This window comes from Schistocerca piceifrons, chromosome 11 (assembly GCF_021461385.2).
Source record: "Schistocerca piceifrons isolate TAMUIC-IGC-003096 chromosome 11, iqSchPice1.1, whole genome shotgun sequence".
NCBI lineage: Eukaryota > Metazoa > Arthropoda > Insecta > Orthoptera > Acrididae > Schistocerca > Schistocerca piceifrons.
The window spans coordinates 1168182-1183436 of record NC_060148.1 but is presented as its reverse complement, the minus strand read 5'-3'; the positions used below and the strand labels follow the sequence as shown (position 1 = coordinate 1183436).

Sequence of the window (15255 nt, the reverse complement as noted above, 5' to 3'; positions counted from 1 at the left end):
CTGACACAGTCCCTCAGCCACATACTCCCGACGATCGAGTACCACAGTTGTGGAACCCTTGTCCGCCGGAAGAATTGACGATGGATCGGTCAGCCTTCAGATCACAGATAGCCTCGGCTTCAGCAGTGGTGATGTTGGGAGTAGGATTAAGGTTTTTTAAGAAGGACTGAGAGGCAAGGCTGGAAGTCAGAAATTCCTGGAAAGTTTGGAGAGGGTGATTTTGAGGAAGAGGAGGTGGGTCCCGCTGTGACGGAGGACGGAACTGTTCCAGGCAGGGTTCAATTTGGATAGTGTCTTGGGGAGTTGGACCATTAGGAGTAGGATTAGGATCATTTTTCTTCGTGGCAAAGTGATATTTCCAGCAGAGAGTACGGGTGTAGGTCAATAAATCTTTGACAAGAGCTGTTTGGTTGAATCTGGGAGTGGGGCTGAAGGTGAGGCCTTCGGATAGGACAGAGGTTTCGGATTGGGAGAGAGGTTTGGAGGAAAGGTTAACTACTGAATTAGGGTGTTGTGGTTACAGATTGTGTTGATTGGAATTTTGAGGTTTTGGGGGGAGAGGAGCTGGAAGTGGGAGATTGAGTAGATGGGAGAGACTGGGTCTGTGTGCAATGAGAGGAGGTTGAGGTTTGCTGGAAAAGATTGTGAAGGGTGAGTGAGCCAGCTTCATCCTGAACCACAACTTCTTCACTTTCAAAGGCCAGACATACCAACAATTAAAGGGAACAGCCACGGGTACCAGGATGGCCCCCTCGTACGCCAACCTATTCATGGGTCGCTTAGAGGAAGCCTTCTTGGTTACCCAGGCCTGCCAACCCGAAGTTTGGTACAGATTTATTGATGACATCTTCATGATCTGGACTCACAGTGAAGAAGAACTCCAGAATTTCCTCTCCAACCTCAACTCCTTTGGTTCCATCAGATTCACCTGGTCCTACTCCAAATCCCATGCCACTTTCCTTTACGTTGACCTCCACATGTCCAATGGCCAGCTTCACATGTCCGTCCACATCAAACCCACCAACAAGCAACAGTACCTCCATTATGACAGCTGCTACCCATTCCACATCAAACGGTCCCTTCCCTACAGCCTAGGTCTTCGAGGCAAAAGAATCTGCTCCAGTCTGGAATCCCTGAACCATTACATCAACAACCTGAAAACAGCTTTCGCATCCCGCAACTACCCTCCCGACCTGGTACAGAAGCAAATAATCAGAGCCATTTCCTCATCTCCTCAAACCCAGAACCTCCCACAGAAGAGCCCCAAAAGTGCCACACCTGTGACAGGATACTTTCCGGGACTGGATCAGACTCTGAATGTTGCTCTCCAGCAGGGAAACGACTTCCTCAAATCCTGCCCTGAAATGAGATCCATCCTTCACGAAATCCTCCCCACTCCACCAAGAGTGTCTTTCCGCCGTCCACCTAACCTTCGTAACTTCTTAGTTCATCCCTATGAAATCCCCAGACCACCTTCCCTACCCTCTGGCTCCTACCCTTGTAACCGCCCCCGGTGTAAAACCTGTCCTGTGCACCCTCCCACCACCACCTACTCCAGTCCTGTAACCCGGAAGGTGTACACGATCAAAGGCGGAGCAACGTGTGAAAGCACCCACGTGATTTACCAACTGACCTGCCTACACTGTGAAGCTTTCTATGTGGGAATGACCAGCAACAAACTGTCCATTCGCATGAACGGACACAGGCAGACAGTGTTTGTCGGTAATGAGGATCACCCTGTGGCTAAACGTGCCTCGGTGCACGGCCAGCACATCTTGGCACAGTGTTACACCGTCCGGGTTATCTGGATACTTCCCACTGACACCAACCTGTCAGCTGGCCGAAGTGGCCGTGCGGTTAAAGGCGCTGCAGTCTGGAACCGCAAGACCGCTACGGTCGCAGGTTCGAATCCTGCTTCGGGCATGGATGTTTGTGATGTCCTTAGGTTTAACTAGTTCTAAGTTCTAGGGGACTAATGACCTCAGCAGTTGAGTCCCATAGTGCTCAGAGCCATTTGAACCAACCAGTCAGAACCCCGGAGATGGGAACTTGCCCTTCAGTATATCCTCTCTTTTCGTTACCCACCAGGCCTCAATCTCCGCTAATTTCATTTTGCCGCCGATCATACCTCACCTGTCTTTCAACAACATCTTTGCCTCTGTACTTCCGCCTCGACTGACATCTGCCCAAACTCTTTGCCTTTACAAATGTCTGCTTGTGTCTGTGTATATGCGGATGGATATGTGTGTGTGTGTGTGTGTGTGTGTGTGTGTGTGTAAGTGTATACCTGTCCTTCTTTCCCCCCAAGATAAGTCTTTCCGCTCCTGGGATTGGGATGACTCCTTACCCTCTCCCTTAAAACCCACATCCTTTCGTCTTTCCCTCTTTCCTGATGAGGCAACAGTTCGTTGCGAAAGCTTGAATTTTGTGTGTATGTTTGTGTGTCTTTTGACCTGCCAGCGCTTTCGTTTGGTAAATCACATCATCTTTGTTTTTTGATAAATGATGTGACTTACCGAACGAAAGTGCTGGCAGGTCGATAGACACACAAACAAACACAAACATACACATGAAATATATATATGAACAATTTTTAGTTGTGTTATAATTTTTGCTTACATTATACACTCTCAATTGATATTTTTCAAATAAGATCTCTTTTTCTTTATGGAATACTGATATGTGTGTCAAAGATAAGGTTTGTTAATTGACTTATATTATATGTAAAATTTAGGATAGTCTTTGTTCTGAATCATCTACGACCATTAAGAATTTTGTCAAAGGTTTCCACCTCCCCCCCCCCCCCCCCCCAAACCCCCGAAGGTCGTTCTTCATCTTTTACGCATTATTCAGATTGTTTGCCGTAAGTCTATAAATTTCTATTTCCTCTAAGATATTGGAGTGTCTTCCTTTTTTGCCTCCAAGAAGAACAAAAACATAAGTAGTAAAATCCACTGTAGATAATTCAGAGCATAAACAGAATCCTAAATTGTACATATGATATAAATAAATTATCATCGAAGAGACAACAAACCTTATCTTTGACACATAAATCACACTTGTAGCAACCGCGTACAAATATCACAAAACGTAAGTTGATCATACCTGAAATACAAAATTTAATATCTCTTATTTTATGTATGTATGTGCGTGTGCATGAGTGCGCGCGCGCGCGCGCACACACACACACACACACACACACACACACACACATATAAATGCTGCAATGTACGTTAAGTACGGCCCGAGAATGAGCCATCGCTCGAAACTGATAACAGCAGATAAAATATAAAAAAGTTGCTCTGTTGGATATTATTACAATAGGATGCACTTCGTAAAATTTGTTGAGGTCGCAAAAAACTGTACAAAAAAAAAAAAAAAAAAAAAAAAAAAAAGGATACGAGGACGTATACTGCAGCACAAAGAGCAAGAATTGTACTTCAAATACAGATAAAAAGGCGAGGTATTATTTGATTTATCTGACTAATTTCACCCCTCAGATAGATACAAGTGTCCTCCGATATCTGTCACCACGTGGCAACACGGCTGAGTCTGAGTTGTACTACACTGTGTCAACTGTGGTCTAAGTGGTGCTCTTTTAAAACACTAATGTTTTCCCACAGGGGAGACGAATATCGGAGAACTCCTCCGATCACACGAGTGAAAGTAATCCAGTATCGCACATAACACACAGCTCGTACATTAAGCAAAATAAAGCACCGCAACCGGTTACAGCATACTGCTTTCACCCTTCACGAGACAGACAGAGGCTCACCTTGTTGAATCTCTCCGGGGGCACGAGCTGCAAGATGATGGGCTCCATCGTCGTCACGTTCCCGAAGCGCACTTCGGGGATGTACAGCGCACACACCACGTGCGCCCAACCATTGTTGTCCGTCCGCTTCAGCGCACCGTCCCGGCTCGGGCACAGCTCACACCTCTGCGCAGACGTCGCGAGTTCAGGCGGTCACACTCTGGGGTCCACACTTCACAATAAAACTGTTTTGCCCATTAAGCGCCCGCAGGACTCGAGGTAACACTGAGGAAAGGGAGAGGGAGTAGATGGAGACGTGATACTGTAGGACAAATCTGACACAGCACCGAAAGACCTGAGCCGAACTGAAGTCACCGGAGTAGACGACACTCTGTAATTACCCAGATCCTCGGGAGAGCTAGGCGTGACAAAACTACTCGATGCCGTTACCGGACTGTCAATTTAATAAGTCAGTGTGGCAAAATGCTGAGGGCAGTTAGTTACAGGAGAATGGGAAAATGTGTAGAAGATGACCTGGGGGAAGGCCAGCTCGGGTTCGCGGGAATACTGCCCCGGTGACCTCTTGTGAGATAAGAGTGAAGCATTTGTAGATTTAGGGAAGGTTTTTGACAGTGCTTACTGGACTACACCCTCTGAAATTCTAAAGTTAGCAGTAGTAAAGTACAGGGTGCGTAAGATCGTATATAACTTGCACCAGAAGCAAACTGGAGCTATCAGAATCTAACGAAACGAAAGAGAAGCAGTGGACGAGACGGGAGTTGTTCACGTAGCGTACTCCATTTTTATTTGATTTGTACATTGGGGAAAAGGAATTAAATCTGACAGATACAAAATAAAAAGTTTGTGATTAGCAGACTAGTCTGTAATTCTGAGAGATAGCGAAGGACTTGCGAGACCTGTCAAATGCGACGTGTAGTGTATCGAAGGGAGGTTATACAGAAGTAAAACAGAGGCAATCGCATACAAGTGAATTACATCGAGGAAAAACATTACATTAACTCTGAGGACATTGGACCCACATAATGTGTAGATAAATTTTTTTTATACTTATCTGCATTTGGAATTTTACCTCATTTGTGCTTATTGTACAACTGGGCAACAACAGATTTCTTGTAGCCACAGGCAACAGCAATTTGTTGCAATATGTTTAACTCTCTCTCATTCACCTCGTCATTTAGCCAGAGTCTATTACGTCCTGTAATCGCAAAGCGAAAAAAGGCCACTTTATGCTGAATACAGTCACTGGAATCTTTCCCAATAATGACATCAGACTGTGCCACTTCATGAAAGATAGAGAAGCCTACACTTTCTCCATGTCTAAATAAAAAAAATATTATAAGCACCACTTTAAGGAACATAGAGCTGAGCTAATAAGACAGCATTCTTCCAGTATTTAAAGAGACAAAAGTGATCTGCAAAGTGGTATCCAGTTAAGGGCGGAAGTGCTGCATCGTGTGTGTAAGGGTTTACGTCTCCACTCTTTATGAGAGTCACTCCAAAAGAATTGCACACACTTTTTTAAAAAAACCATCTTTTATTCTACGCGTTTGAAAGTTTTACAGTGTGTAGATACATCCTTTAGTAACAATATTTTCATTTCTCCACATAATTTCCATCCCTCTCAGCTGCCTTACGCCATCTCGGAACCGACGCCTGTATACCCGCACGGTAAAATTCTGGCCCGACCTGTTGGAGCCACTGTTTGGCAGCATGCACAAGGGAGTTACCATCTTCAAACCTTGTTCCACAAAGAGAGTCTTTCAGTTTCCCAAAGAGATGATAGTGACACGGAGCCAGGTCAGGACTGTATGGCGGGTTTTTCAGTGTTGTCCATCCGAATTTTGTTACGGCTTCCACGGTTTTTTGACTGACATGTGGCCGTGCATTTTTAATGCCGACACTTTCAGTATTCTGCAAACACTTCCTTCCCCTATCCCAACGTAGCGTGACAATTCGTTCACTGTGATGCATCTGTCAGCAGTCACCAATTCGTTAACTCTCTGCACATTGTCTGGAGTGTGTGCAGCACGAGGCCTGCCGCTGCGAGGACAATCCTCAATATTGTCGTGCCCGCTTTCATCACGTAACCTTCTCGCCCACCGACTGTATTTTTACAAAATTAGTGTGCATTTCTTTTGAAGTGACCCCTGTACAAGACTTGGAGATTTTCTGGGAAACCTAAAGGAACCTGATAAAGCATCGAACGAGCACATTGAGTTTCACTTCGACCATTATTTTGCACTGTTTAAAAATGAGGAATAGTGCTTCATCGGGCTCTTCTAATTCTAAAATACTTTAGAGTGATTAACTTTTGAGTTTTAATGGTTCGGTTACACTCTGTCATTATTCACTTCCATCTTGATCATTACTTGACATTATGTCCTCTATGCAACACCTTCTTCGTTCCAACCTCCCCTTCCCCTAGCCAATTTTATTTTTGTGCAGCTATGCAGCAGCAGTATTCTCTTAACGGTTTGGAAGAACGTTTATTGGAATATTGAACTCAGTGGATCTGAGAGTACTCAAAACAGGAATTACGTAGTGAGTAACTCATGTGACCGGGAAGAATCTTTGCTTCTTGGAGGTGATATCTTATCTTGCTCGGAATGGTATATTCTAATGGTTAATGACACTACTCTTTTACATCACATTAAACCTTTCACTCTACTAATCACAGTAAACCTTTTACATTCTGGTCATCCAAACCCCCCCCCCCCCCTTCCTCTTACCCCTCCCTCTGGACAGTTCTCCTATATTCATATTCCATTATGTCAATCTAATTGTAAATCCCCCCCAAGAACCATGCACCTTGCCATTGGTGGGGAGGCTTGCGTGCCTCAGCGATACAGATAGCCGTACCGTAGGTGCAACCACAACGGAGGGGTATCTGTTGAGAGGCCAGACAAACGTGTGGTTCCTGAAGAGGGGCAGCAGCCTTTTCAGTAGTTGCAGGGGAAACAGTCTGGATGATTGACTGATCTGGCCTTGTAACACTAACCAAAACGACCTTGCTGTGCTGGTACTGCAAATGGCTGAAAGCAAGGGGAAATTACGGTCGTAATTTTTCCCTAGGGCATGCAGCTTTACTGTATGATTAAATGATGATGTCGTCCTCTTGGGTAAAATATTCCGGAGGTAAAATAGTCCCTCATTCGGATCTCCGGGCGGGGACTACTCAAGAGGACGTCGTTATCAGGAGAAAGAAAACTGGCGTTCTACGTATCGGAGCGTGGAATGTCAGATCCCTTAATCGGCCAGGTAGGTTAGAAAATTTAAAAATGGAAATGGATAGGTTAAATTTAGATATAGTGCGAATTAGTGAAGTTCAGTGGCAGGAGAAACAAGACTTCTGGTCAGGTGAATACAGGGTTATAAACACAAAATCAAATAGGGGTAATGCAGGAGTGGGTTTAATAATGAATAAAAAAAATAGGAGTGCGGGTAAGCTACTACAAAGAGCATAGTGAACGCATTATTGTGGCCAAGATAGATACGAAGCCCACATCTACTACAGTAGTACAAGTTTATATGAAAACTAGCTCTGCAGATGACGAACAAATTGAAGAAATGTATGATGAAATAAAAGAAATTATTCAGATAGTGAAGGGAGACGAAAATTTAATAGTCATGGGTGACTGGAATTCGGTAGTAGGAAAAGGGAGAGAAGGAAACGTAGTAGGTGAATATGGACTGGGGCTAAGAAATGAAAGAGGAAGCCACCTGGTAGAATTTTGCACAGAGCACAACTTAATCATAGCTAACACTTGGTTCAAGAATCATAAAAGAAGGCTGTATACATGGAAGAAGCCTGGAGATACTGACAGGTTTCAGATAGATTATTTAATGGTAAGACAGGGTTTTAGGAACCAGGTTTTAAATTGTAAGGCATTTCCAGGGGCAGATATGGACTCTGACCACAATCTATTGGTTATGACCTGTAGATTAAAACTGAACAAACTGCAAAAAGGTGGGAATTTAAGGAGATAGGACCTGGATAAACTGAAAGAACCAGAGGTTGTACAGAGTTTCAGAGAGAGCATAAGGGAACAATTGACAGGAATGGGGGAAAGAAATACAGTAGAAGAAGAATGGGTAGCTTTGAGGGATGAAATAGTGAAGGCAGCAGAGGATCAAGTAGGTAAAAAGACGAGGGCTAGTAGAAATCATTGGGTAACAGAAGAAATATTGAATTTAATTGATGAAAGGAGAAAATATAAAAATGCAGTAAATGAAGCAGGCAAAAAGGAATACAAACGTCTCAAAAATGATATCGACAGGAAGTGCAAAATGGCTAAGCAGGGATGGCTAGAGGTAAGATAGATACTGACTACAGGAATATTAAAGAGACCTTTGGAGATAAGAGAACCACTTGTATGAATATCAAGAGCTCAGATGGAAACCCAGTTCTAAGCAAAGAAGGGAAAGCAGAAAGGTGTAAGGAGTATTGTTGTTGTGGTCTTCAGTCCTGAGACTGGTTTGATGCAGCTCTCCATGCTACTCTATCCTGTGCAAGCTTTTTCATCTCCCAGTACCTACTGCAACCTACATCCTTCTGAATCTGCTTAGTGTATTCATCTCTTGGTCTTCCTCTACGATTTTTACCCTCCACGCTGCCCTCCAATACTAACTTGGTGATCCCTTGATGCCTCAGAACATGTCCTACCAATCGATCCCTTCTTCTGGTCAAGTTGTGCCACAAACTTCTCTTCTCCCCAATCATATTCAATACTTCCTCATTAGTTATGTGATCTACCCATCTAATCTTCAGCATTCTTCTGTAGTATATAGAGGGTTTATACAAGGGCGATGTACTTGAGGACAATATTATGGAAATGGAAGAGGATGTAGATGAAGATGAAATGGGAGATACGATACTGCGTGAAGAGTTTGACAGAGCACTGAAAGACCTGAGTCAAAACAAAGCCCCAGGAGTAGACAACATTCCATTGGAACTACTGACGGCCTTGGGAGAGCCAGTCCTGACAAAACTCTACCATCTGGTGAGCAACATGTATGAAACAGGCGAAATACCCTCAGACTTCAAGAAGAATATAATAATTCCAATCCCAAAGAAAGCAGGTGTTGACAGATGTGAAAATTACCGAACAATCAGTTTAATAAGCCACAGCTGCAAAATACTAACACGAATTCTTTACAGACAAATGGAGAAACTAGTAGAAGCCGACCTCGGGGAAGATCAGTTTGGATTCCGTAGAAACACTGGAACACGTGAGGCAATACTGACCTTACGACTTATCTTAGAAGAAAGATTAAGAAAAGGCAAACCTACATTTCTAGCATTTGTAGACTTAGAGAAAGCGTTTGACAATGTTGACTGGAATATTCTCTTTCAAATTCTAAAGGTGGCAGGGGTAAAATACAGGGAGCGAAAGGCTATTTACAATTTGTACAGAAACCAGATGGCAGTTATAAGAGTCGAGGGACATGAAAGGGAAGCAGTGGTTGGGAAGGGAGTAAGACAGGGTTGTAGCCTCTCCCCGATGTTATTCAATCTGTATATTGAGCAAGCAGTAAAGGAAACATAAGAAAAATTCGGAGTAGATATTAAAATCCATGGAGAAGAAATAAAAACTTTGAGGTTCGCCGATGACATTGTAATTCTGTCAGAGATAGCAAAGGACTTGGAAGAGCAGTTGAATGGAATGGATAGTGTCTTGAAAGCAGGATATAAGATGAACATAAACAAAAGCAAAACAAGGATAATGGAATGTAGTCTAATTAAGTCGGGTGATGCTGAGGGAATTAGATTAGGAAATGAGACACTTAAAGTAGTAAAGGAGTTTTGCTATTTGGGGAGCAAAATAACTGATGATGGTCGAAGTAGAGAGGATATAAAATGTAGACTGGCAATGGCAAGGAAAGCGTTTCTGAAGAAGAGAAATTTGTTAACATCGAGTATAGATTTAAGTGTCAGGAAGTCATTTTTGAAAGTATTTGTATGGAGTGTAGCCATGTATGGAAGTGAAACATGGACGATAAATAGTTTGGACAAGAAGAGAATAGAAGCTTGTGAAATGTGGTGCTACAGAAGAATGCTGAAGATTAGATGGATACATCACGTAACTACTGACGAGGTATTGAATAGGATTGGGGAGAAGAGAAGTTTGTGGCACAACTTGACCAGAAGAAGGGATCGGTTGGTAGGACATGTTCTGAGGCATCAAGGGATCACCAATTTAGTATTGGAGGGCAGCGTGGAGGGTAGAAATCGTAAAGGGAGACCAAGAGATGAATACACTAAGCAGATTCAGAAGGATGTAGGTTGCAGTAGGTACTGGGAGATGAAGAAGCTTGCACAGGATAGAGTAGCATGGAGAGATGCATCAAACCAATCTCACGACTGAAGACCACAACAACAACAACAATTGTAAATAAATCACCAACACTGGTTAATGAGGGAGAGGTCCGGGTAGGGATTTGGGTACATATTCATCTATGACCTAACTTAGAAGATTGATACATCTGATATTGAGAAATCAGTGTTTGTAAGAATTAGAGCAATTCTTGTGATGTATCTCTTTTTTTAAAGAGTAAGGTCGCTTCACTTCGAACTCATCATCTCTTCCATCATCCCCCCCCCCCCCCCCTCTATCCCTTCAACTGTCCTTATTCCACTTCCCTAGTCCCCACCTCTCCCCCAGCATGGTGTTTTAATGTTTGCACATGACAGTTTTGGCACGTCTCTGGGAGATGATGACGTTTTCCGTTTCTACTTTTACAGCATTTTGTAGTGACGGCCCCTAGGCTGCAGCCCTGTGCCAAGTGAGGGGGCAGGCAGGTGAGCAGTGAAATTACAGCCGAGCAGGGTTCGGTACCACACTGCCTCCTTCCCCTATCTGGCGGTTACCGAGCTGACAGAGGTCAGGACTAGGTCAGTACGAGGCTCGTATCGGATCTCGTTAGCGACCCTCCGTTATGACAGCTATTCAAATGACGTACTAAGAAGAAAGATTGTGTGTTCACTCACTGTCGCACAATTACTGGGTTTCGGCACCGTGCATCCGCAAAATTCCTTGCCGGAGAGGTAAATCCGACACAGAAGTTTTCCACGGACACGAGTGCGAGTACGGCGCCAGGCACGTGTGTGCCGGTGGTGTCGGGACACACGAGAGACGGAAATGTGGGGCCTCGCAGTTGTCGCCCTCTGACCACCTCTCGGAGGTGTACGTATTCCGCTTTTAACCTCCCCGCGCTTACCGCCAGGTCAGCTGTCGCACGTCATCGGCAGGAAGGGCCAGCGGCTTTACCCGCCTGAGCCGAGTTACGTCCGACAAGAGCGGGCTGAAGGAGACTCACTCGCCCACCCATTTTCCCACTGTGCCGTACAGATGATGATGATTACGTAGCTGATTATTCTGTATGCTTTCACCGTAGTGTTACGAGTGGGGTTCGGATATTGATGCATATAGCCTAGAATCTCGAGACAAAACTCGATGAAATATTCATTTCTGGTCACTGCAGACCAGAAAATGGTTGATTTTGTCCGCTTTTTTCCTTTTTTGCGTATTTTGGGTTTATTTATAAACAGTTTTCTCTGTGACTTCACCCTCTTTCGACTAGTAAAGGCTATTCTGAATTTGAACTGTTGTCAGCTCACCTTTAACACACATTTTTTGTTGTAATGAGAACTACCTCCCAAAGTCGACATCCTCTGCATCTCAGAACCTGAAAATGTGTATTATACTGCAACACCAACTAAAGCGAAGTTTTGGAAGTCTAGTTTCTGTAAGCGTATAGTGTTCCAGGCAAATATGACCCACTATACCAATTTTAATTATTTTTTTCAGGATGTGTATTGCAGATGATCCACTGAATTCATCACAAGTGGTGAAAATAGTTCACTCCTAATTCCCCAAATGCATTTTAACAAACACATAGATAGTTTTTCATATTACATTAAGTATTGAAGGTCACATAATACTAGGTACAGCAGGCTTATTGAAACCTGACATTTTTGGGGAAAATTTAAGGGTGTATTGGAAGGATAGGCAAATGGGAAATAGAAGTGGTGTATTTATCACACTAGACAAGAAACTCAAATCCACCGAGGTAGAAACTGAAGCACACTACACAGCATATAACAAAATGTGGATTTTAATATCAACTGTACCATATTCATATTCTATTTCAATCAATGTTTGCCCTAAATTTAGAGAGTCTATATGCTGTTATATGGCCTCAAGTCCTTAGCACATATTTCCAAAAAATGGTTCAAATGGCTCTGAGCACTATGGGACTCAACTTCTGAGGTCATTAGTCCCCTAGAACTTAGAACTAGTTAAACCTAACTAACTTAAGGACATCACACACATACATGCCCGAGGCAGGATTCGAACCTGCGACCGTAGTGGTCTCGCGGTTCCAGACTGCAGCGCCTAGAACCGCACGGCCACTTCGGCCGGCACATATTTCCAGACGCTTATCAGATCCAGAAGGAGACCACTAAACTGTGGCCAAAATGTCAGTTTGGTCAGCAACAGATTTTCACAACATAAGCCAGTACCGTACCAAGAAAACTTTCGTACTATCTGAATCTGGAAGCCTACAGAATTAGGAAAGGGAAGATATGACCTGTCCACTAGAGACTGAGGCCATGTCTACATGAATGAAATTGCAACAAAACTTGCAATAGGTCTGGCGCATAAATGGCTCCAAAGCTGGGGTTATCGATAAGCTAGTGCCCACACACCCAAGATTTTATCGGTGAAAGTTCACAGAAGAATCTCCAACCCGAGTCCCCTTTGGACGATTTGAAACGGAGGAGACAATTTTTTGACGAGCATTCCGACGAGTGTCAAAAGCCCATTCCACTGTTATGAGGCCTAAACGAAAAACCGCAGTGTAGAATGGCAACGTCCCAATTCCACATTAAATACATTGGTCAGGGTTGAGTAGTACTCATGCTCCAAGGGTTCCACACGAACTCAATTAAGTATACAGAGAGTTGTCTGTAACGGGAGTCGAGAACCTCGACAACTTTTGCCTGCCACTGACAGTGCTACTGGCAAGTTATCGGTCCGTGGAATTCTACTTCTTTCATAAATATTTTAATTTTAACTTTGAAGTCAGATAACAAGAGACGAAATATTTTTTGCATGATATAAATAGACATTAACAATTTTTTTTTCTCCTTTATTTGAAATGTGAAATCTTTCTTTTAGCCAAATTTCATGATTCTACGTCAACAGGAAGTACCCTTCAGGCTCCGACGAGTGAGTTTGCGATTATCAAAGCATGTATTTGCTGGGTGTATACTGTGTTTTGTGTGTCACTATACTTTAAATGTTTCTGTAGTGTAGTCTCTGGGGCAGAATTTTGGGGTCAACCCAGCATTTGCTTAAATGAGCAAGGGAGACTGTACAGTGGCTGGTTTCAGCCCGCAATCTTTGATACGCAAAGGATTCGATCCAGAAGTGGCTCACTTCCCGTCTCATAAGTTGGCACACTGTGTGTTACACTATATGAACAGGTTATTAAGATAATGTACACAGTTTGTCTACAAACTAAAAACTAATTTTGGCAACAATAGGTCACTCACAACTTGCAGTGTGAGCCTTGTGAAAAACACAAAAAATTGAGTTTTAATTAGATTTGCACAAAAGTAGCAATGATAGCTCATTGCACCACTGGTACAGAAAAATTTAAACAAAGTGTTATAGTTTTACTGCACCTTTTCATAAAACAAAGAAGATGGGCTCTTGTGTGTGAGTGAAATGTTTCTAGACTTGTAACAGCTACAACAAATGAATAGTTAAAAAGCTGTACTTATACAACAGTCGACGTATCTTTTGAAAACTCATCTTTGCAGATCACTGTCACTATATTAATCTTTGTCCTATGGAGGTATAATCATCTTATTTGAGAAAAAACAATGTATTGCTTTTGTTCCCTTCTTCTTCCTGTTTTAGCAGCAGCACAATACAGATGTAAGTGTGTCTACTGCAAGTTTTTTGCCAATAATAAATGGTTCACTATCATAGTGCATTTTTATCTGTGAAATGCTCTACCTTTCAGCTCTCCTGATTTCAGAGTATGTAGTACACGATTTTAGACCATTTAATTTAAGTCGGAAGTGACTCGCTCGGTGAGGCAGCGATCGAGCGCCTTAACCACTGTATCGTCAGTTCTTTATTTTTTGAAAGTTGAGGCTGCACCATTACACAAAGTCCTTCATATGCATACGAACGATCTGCAAGTTCGTCCATCACCGAGTGCGCTGTCAGCCGACAATGACTATTTTGGTCTGGATTTCACCCCCCCCCCCCCCCCCTCTGGCTGTACATTCAATGAGCTAGACTTTATAACAGTGTCAGTAAAAATGGCAATAATTGTGCCTTTGCATAATTTACCGCCTTCGAAGTGGATTCCGCATCTTCAAAACTTTATGATACAGGCCTATAAAAATTCTCATCTATTTATACAGGGTGGCCGGAAATGCCTGTTACGAACTTCTCGGACTCTTAGAGGGGAGTGAGTACATAATATTCTGAATAGGAACCCACATCTGGAAATGTACCATTTCTGTGTTACAGCATTCGAAAACATATTTGCTCGGCAGGTACTCGCAACACGGTAGTCGAGGTGAGGAACGGTTGTGTCTGATTGGCCAATGTCATCTGTTCTCTATCCTACCTCTCTGACCCGGTTCGAGACTCATTCACGTGTCTATGAGTGTTAGAACAACAAGGTCGAGCACACGTTTGCAGAATACACTGACACGATCCTCGCAAATGTCGACGCTCGAGGTGGCGGAGCAGCCGCGCGTCGCCTTTACCGAGATCGTTCTCCACGACATCCGACTCCACCGCGTACCCTTTTCACTACAATTATGTGACGGCTTTAAAAAATGGTATCTTCACCTTCGGCAGGTGCAACTGTGGTGCTCGGAGGAGATGCCGCGTACCCGAATCGGAAGAGGCCGTACTGCATCACCTCGATGAGTACAGGAGCAATTTCTTTGGCTATTGATGAGTGGAATTGTAAAACAAGTGATCTACTGGGTCACCCTTAATCAATTAATTGCAAAAACGGTTGCATTACATACAAGTTTTCAAATCGTTGTAGCACTGAAACAGTACGGGTTTCCAATTCAAAATATTATGTACTCACTCCTCTCTACAAGTCAATTTTGGGGAACAGCGTTACATGGAAGACTGACTAAATGAAATGTGAAGTTAACATAAATGATATGTAAGATGGGAGATTCCGTGTGAGGGAGAATATTAACTAGTAATATTGAGGACAAGTTGGTAGTAAGGTGCTATTCAAGTTTAAAGTGGCTCAAACGGATCAAGCTGGATAATCGAGTGAACGATGAGAACCAATAATTACCCTGTGTGACGTTTCAGCTAAATCTTTGTAGGGAATAATCCATAATGACACCACCCAGAGTTAACGCCGTACAGTATCATAAAAGCAGTGACCAGAGTGTGACTACAAACTGAACAGCGAGGGGTCGA

General features: G+C 43.2%; 1 protein-coding gene across 1 annotated transcript in view; it reads right to left on the bottom strand.

Annotated features, from left to right (window-relative positions):
- The window catches only part of LOC124720181 (protein AF-17-like), a gene marked incomplete at its 3' end in the record, with an annotated part of 86895 nt that overhangs the window by 60448 nt on the left and 11192 nt on the right, over positions 1 to 15255 (bottom strand). The window contains exon 3 of the mRNA XM_047245506.1: positions 3776 to 3940. Within this exon, the coding sequence (XP_047101462.1) occupies positions 3776 to 3940 (165 nt within the window). The remainder of the gene's footprint in view (positions 1 to 3775; positions 3941 to 15255) is intronic.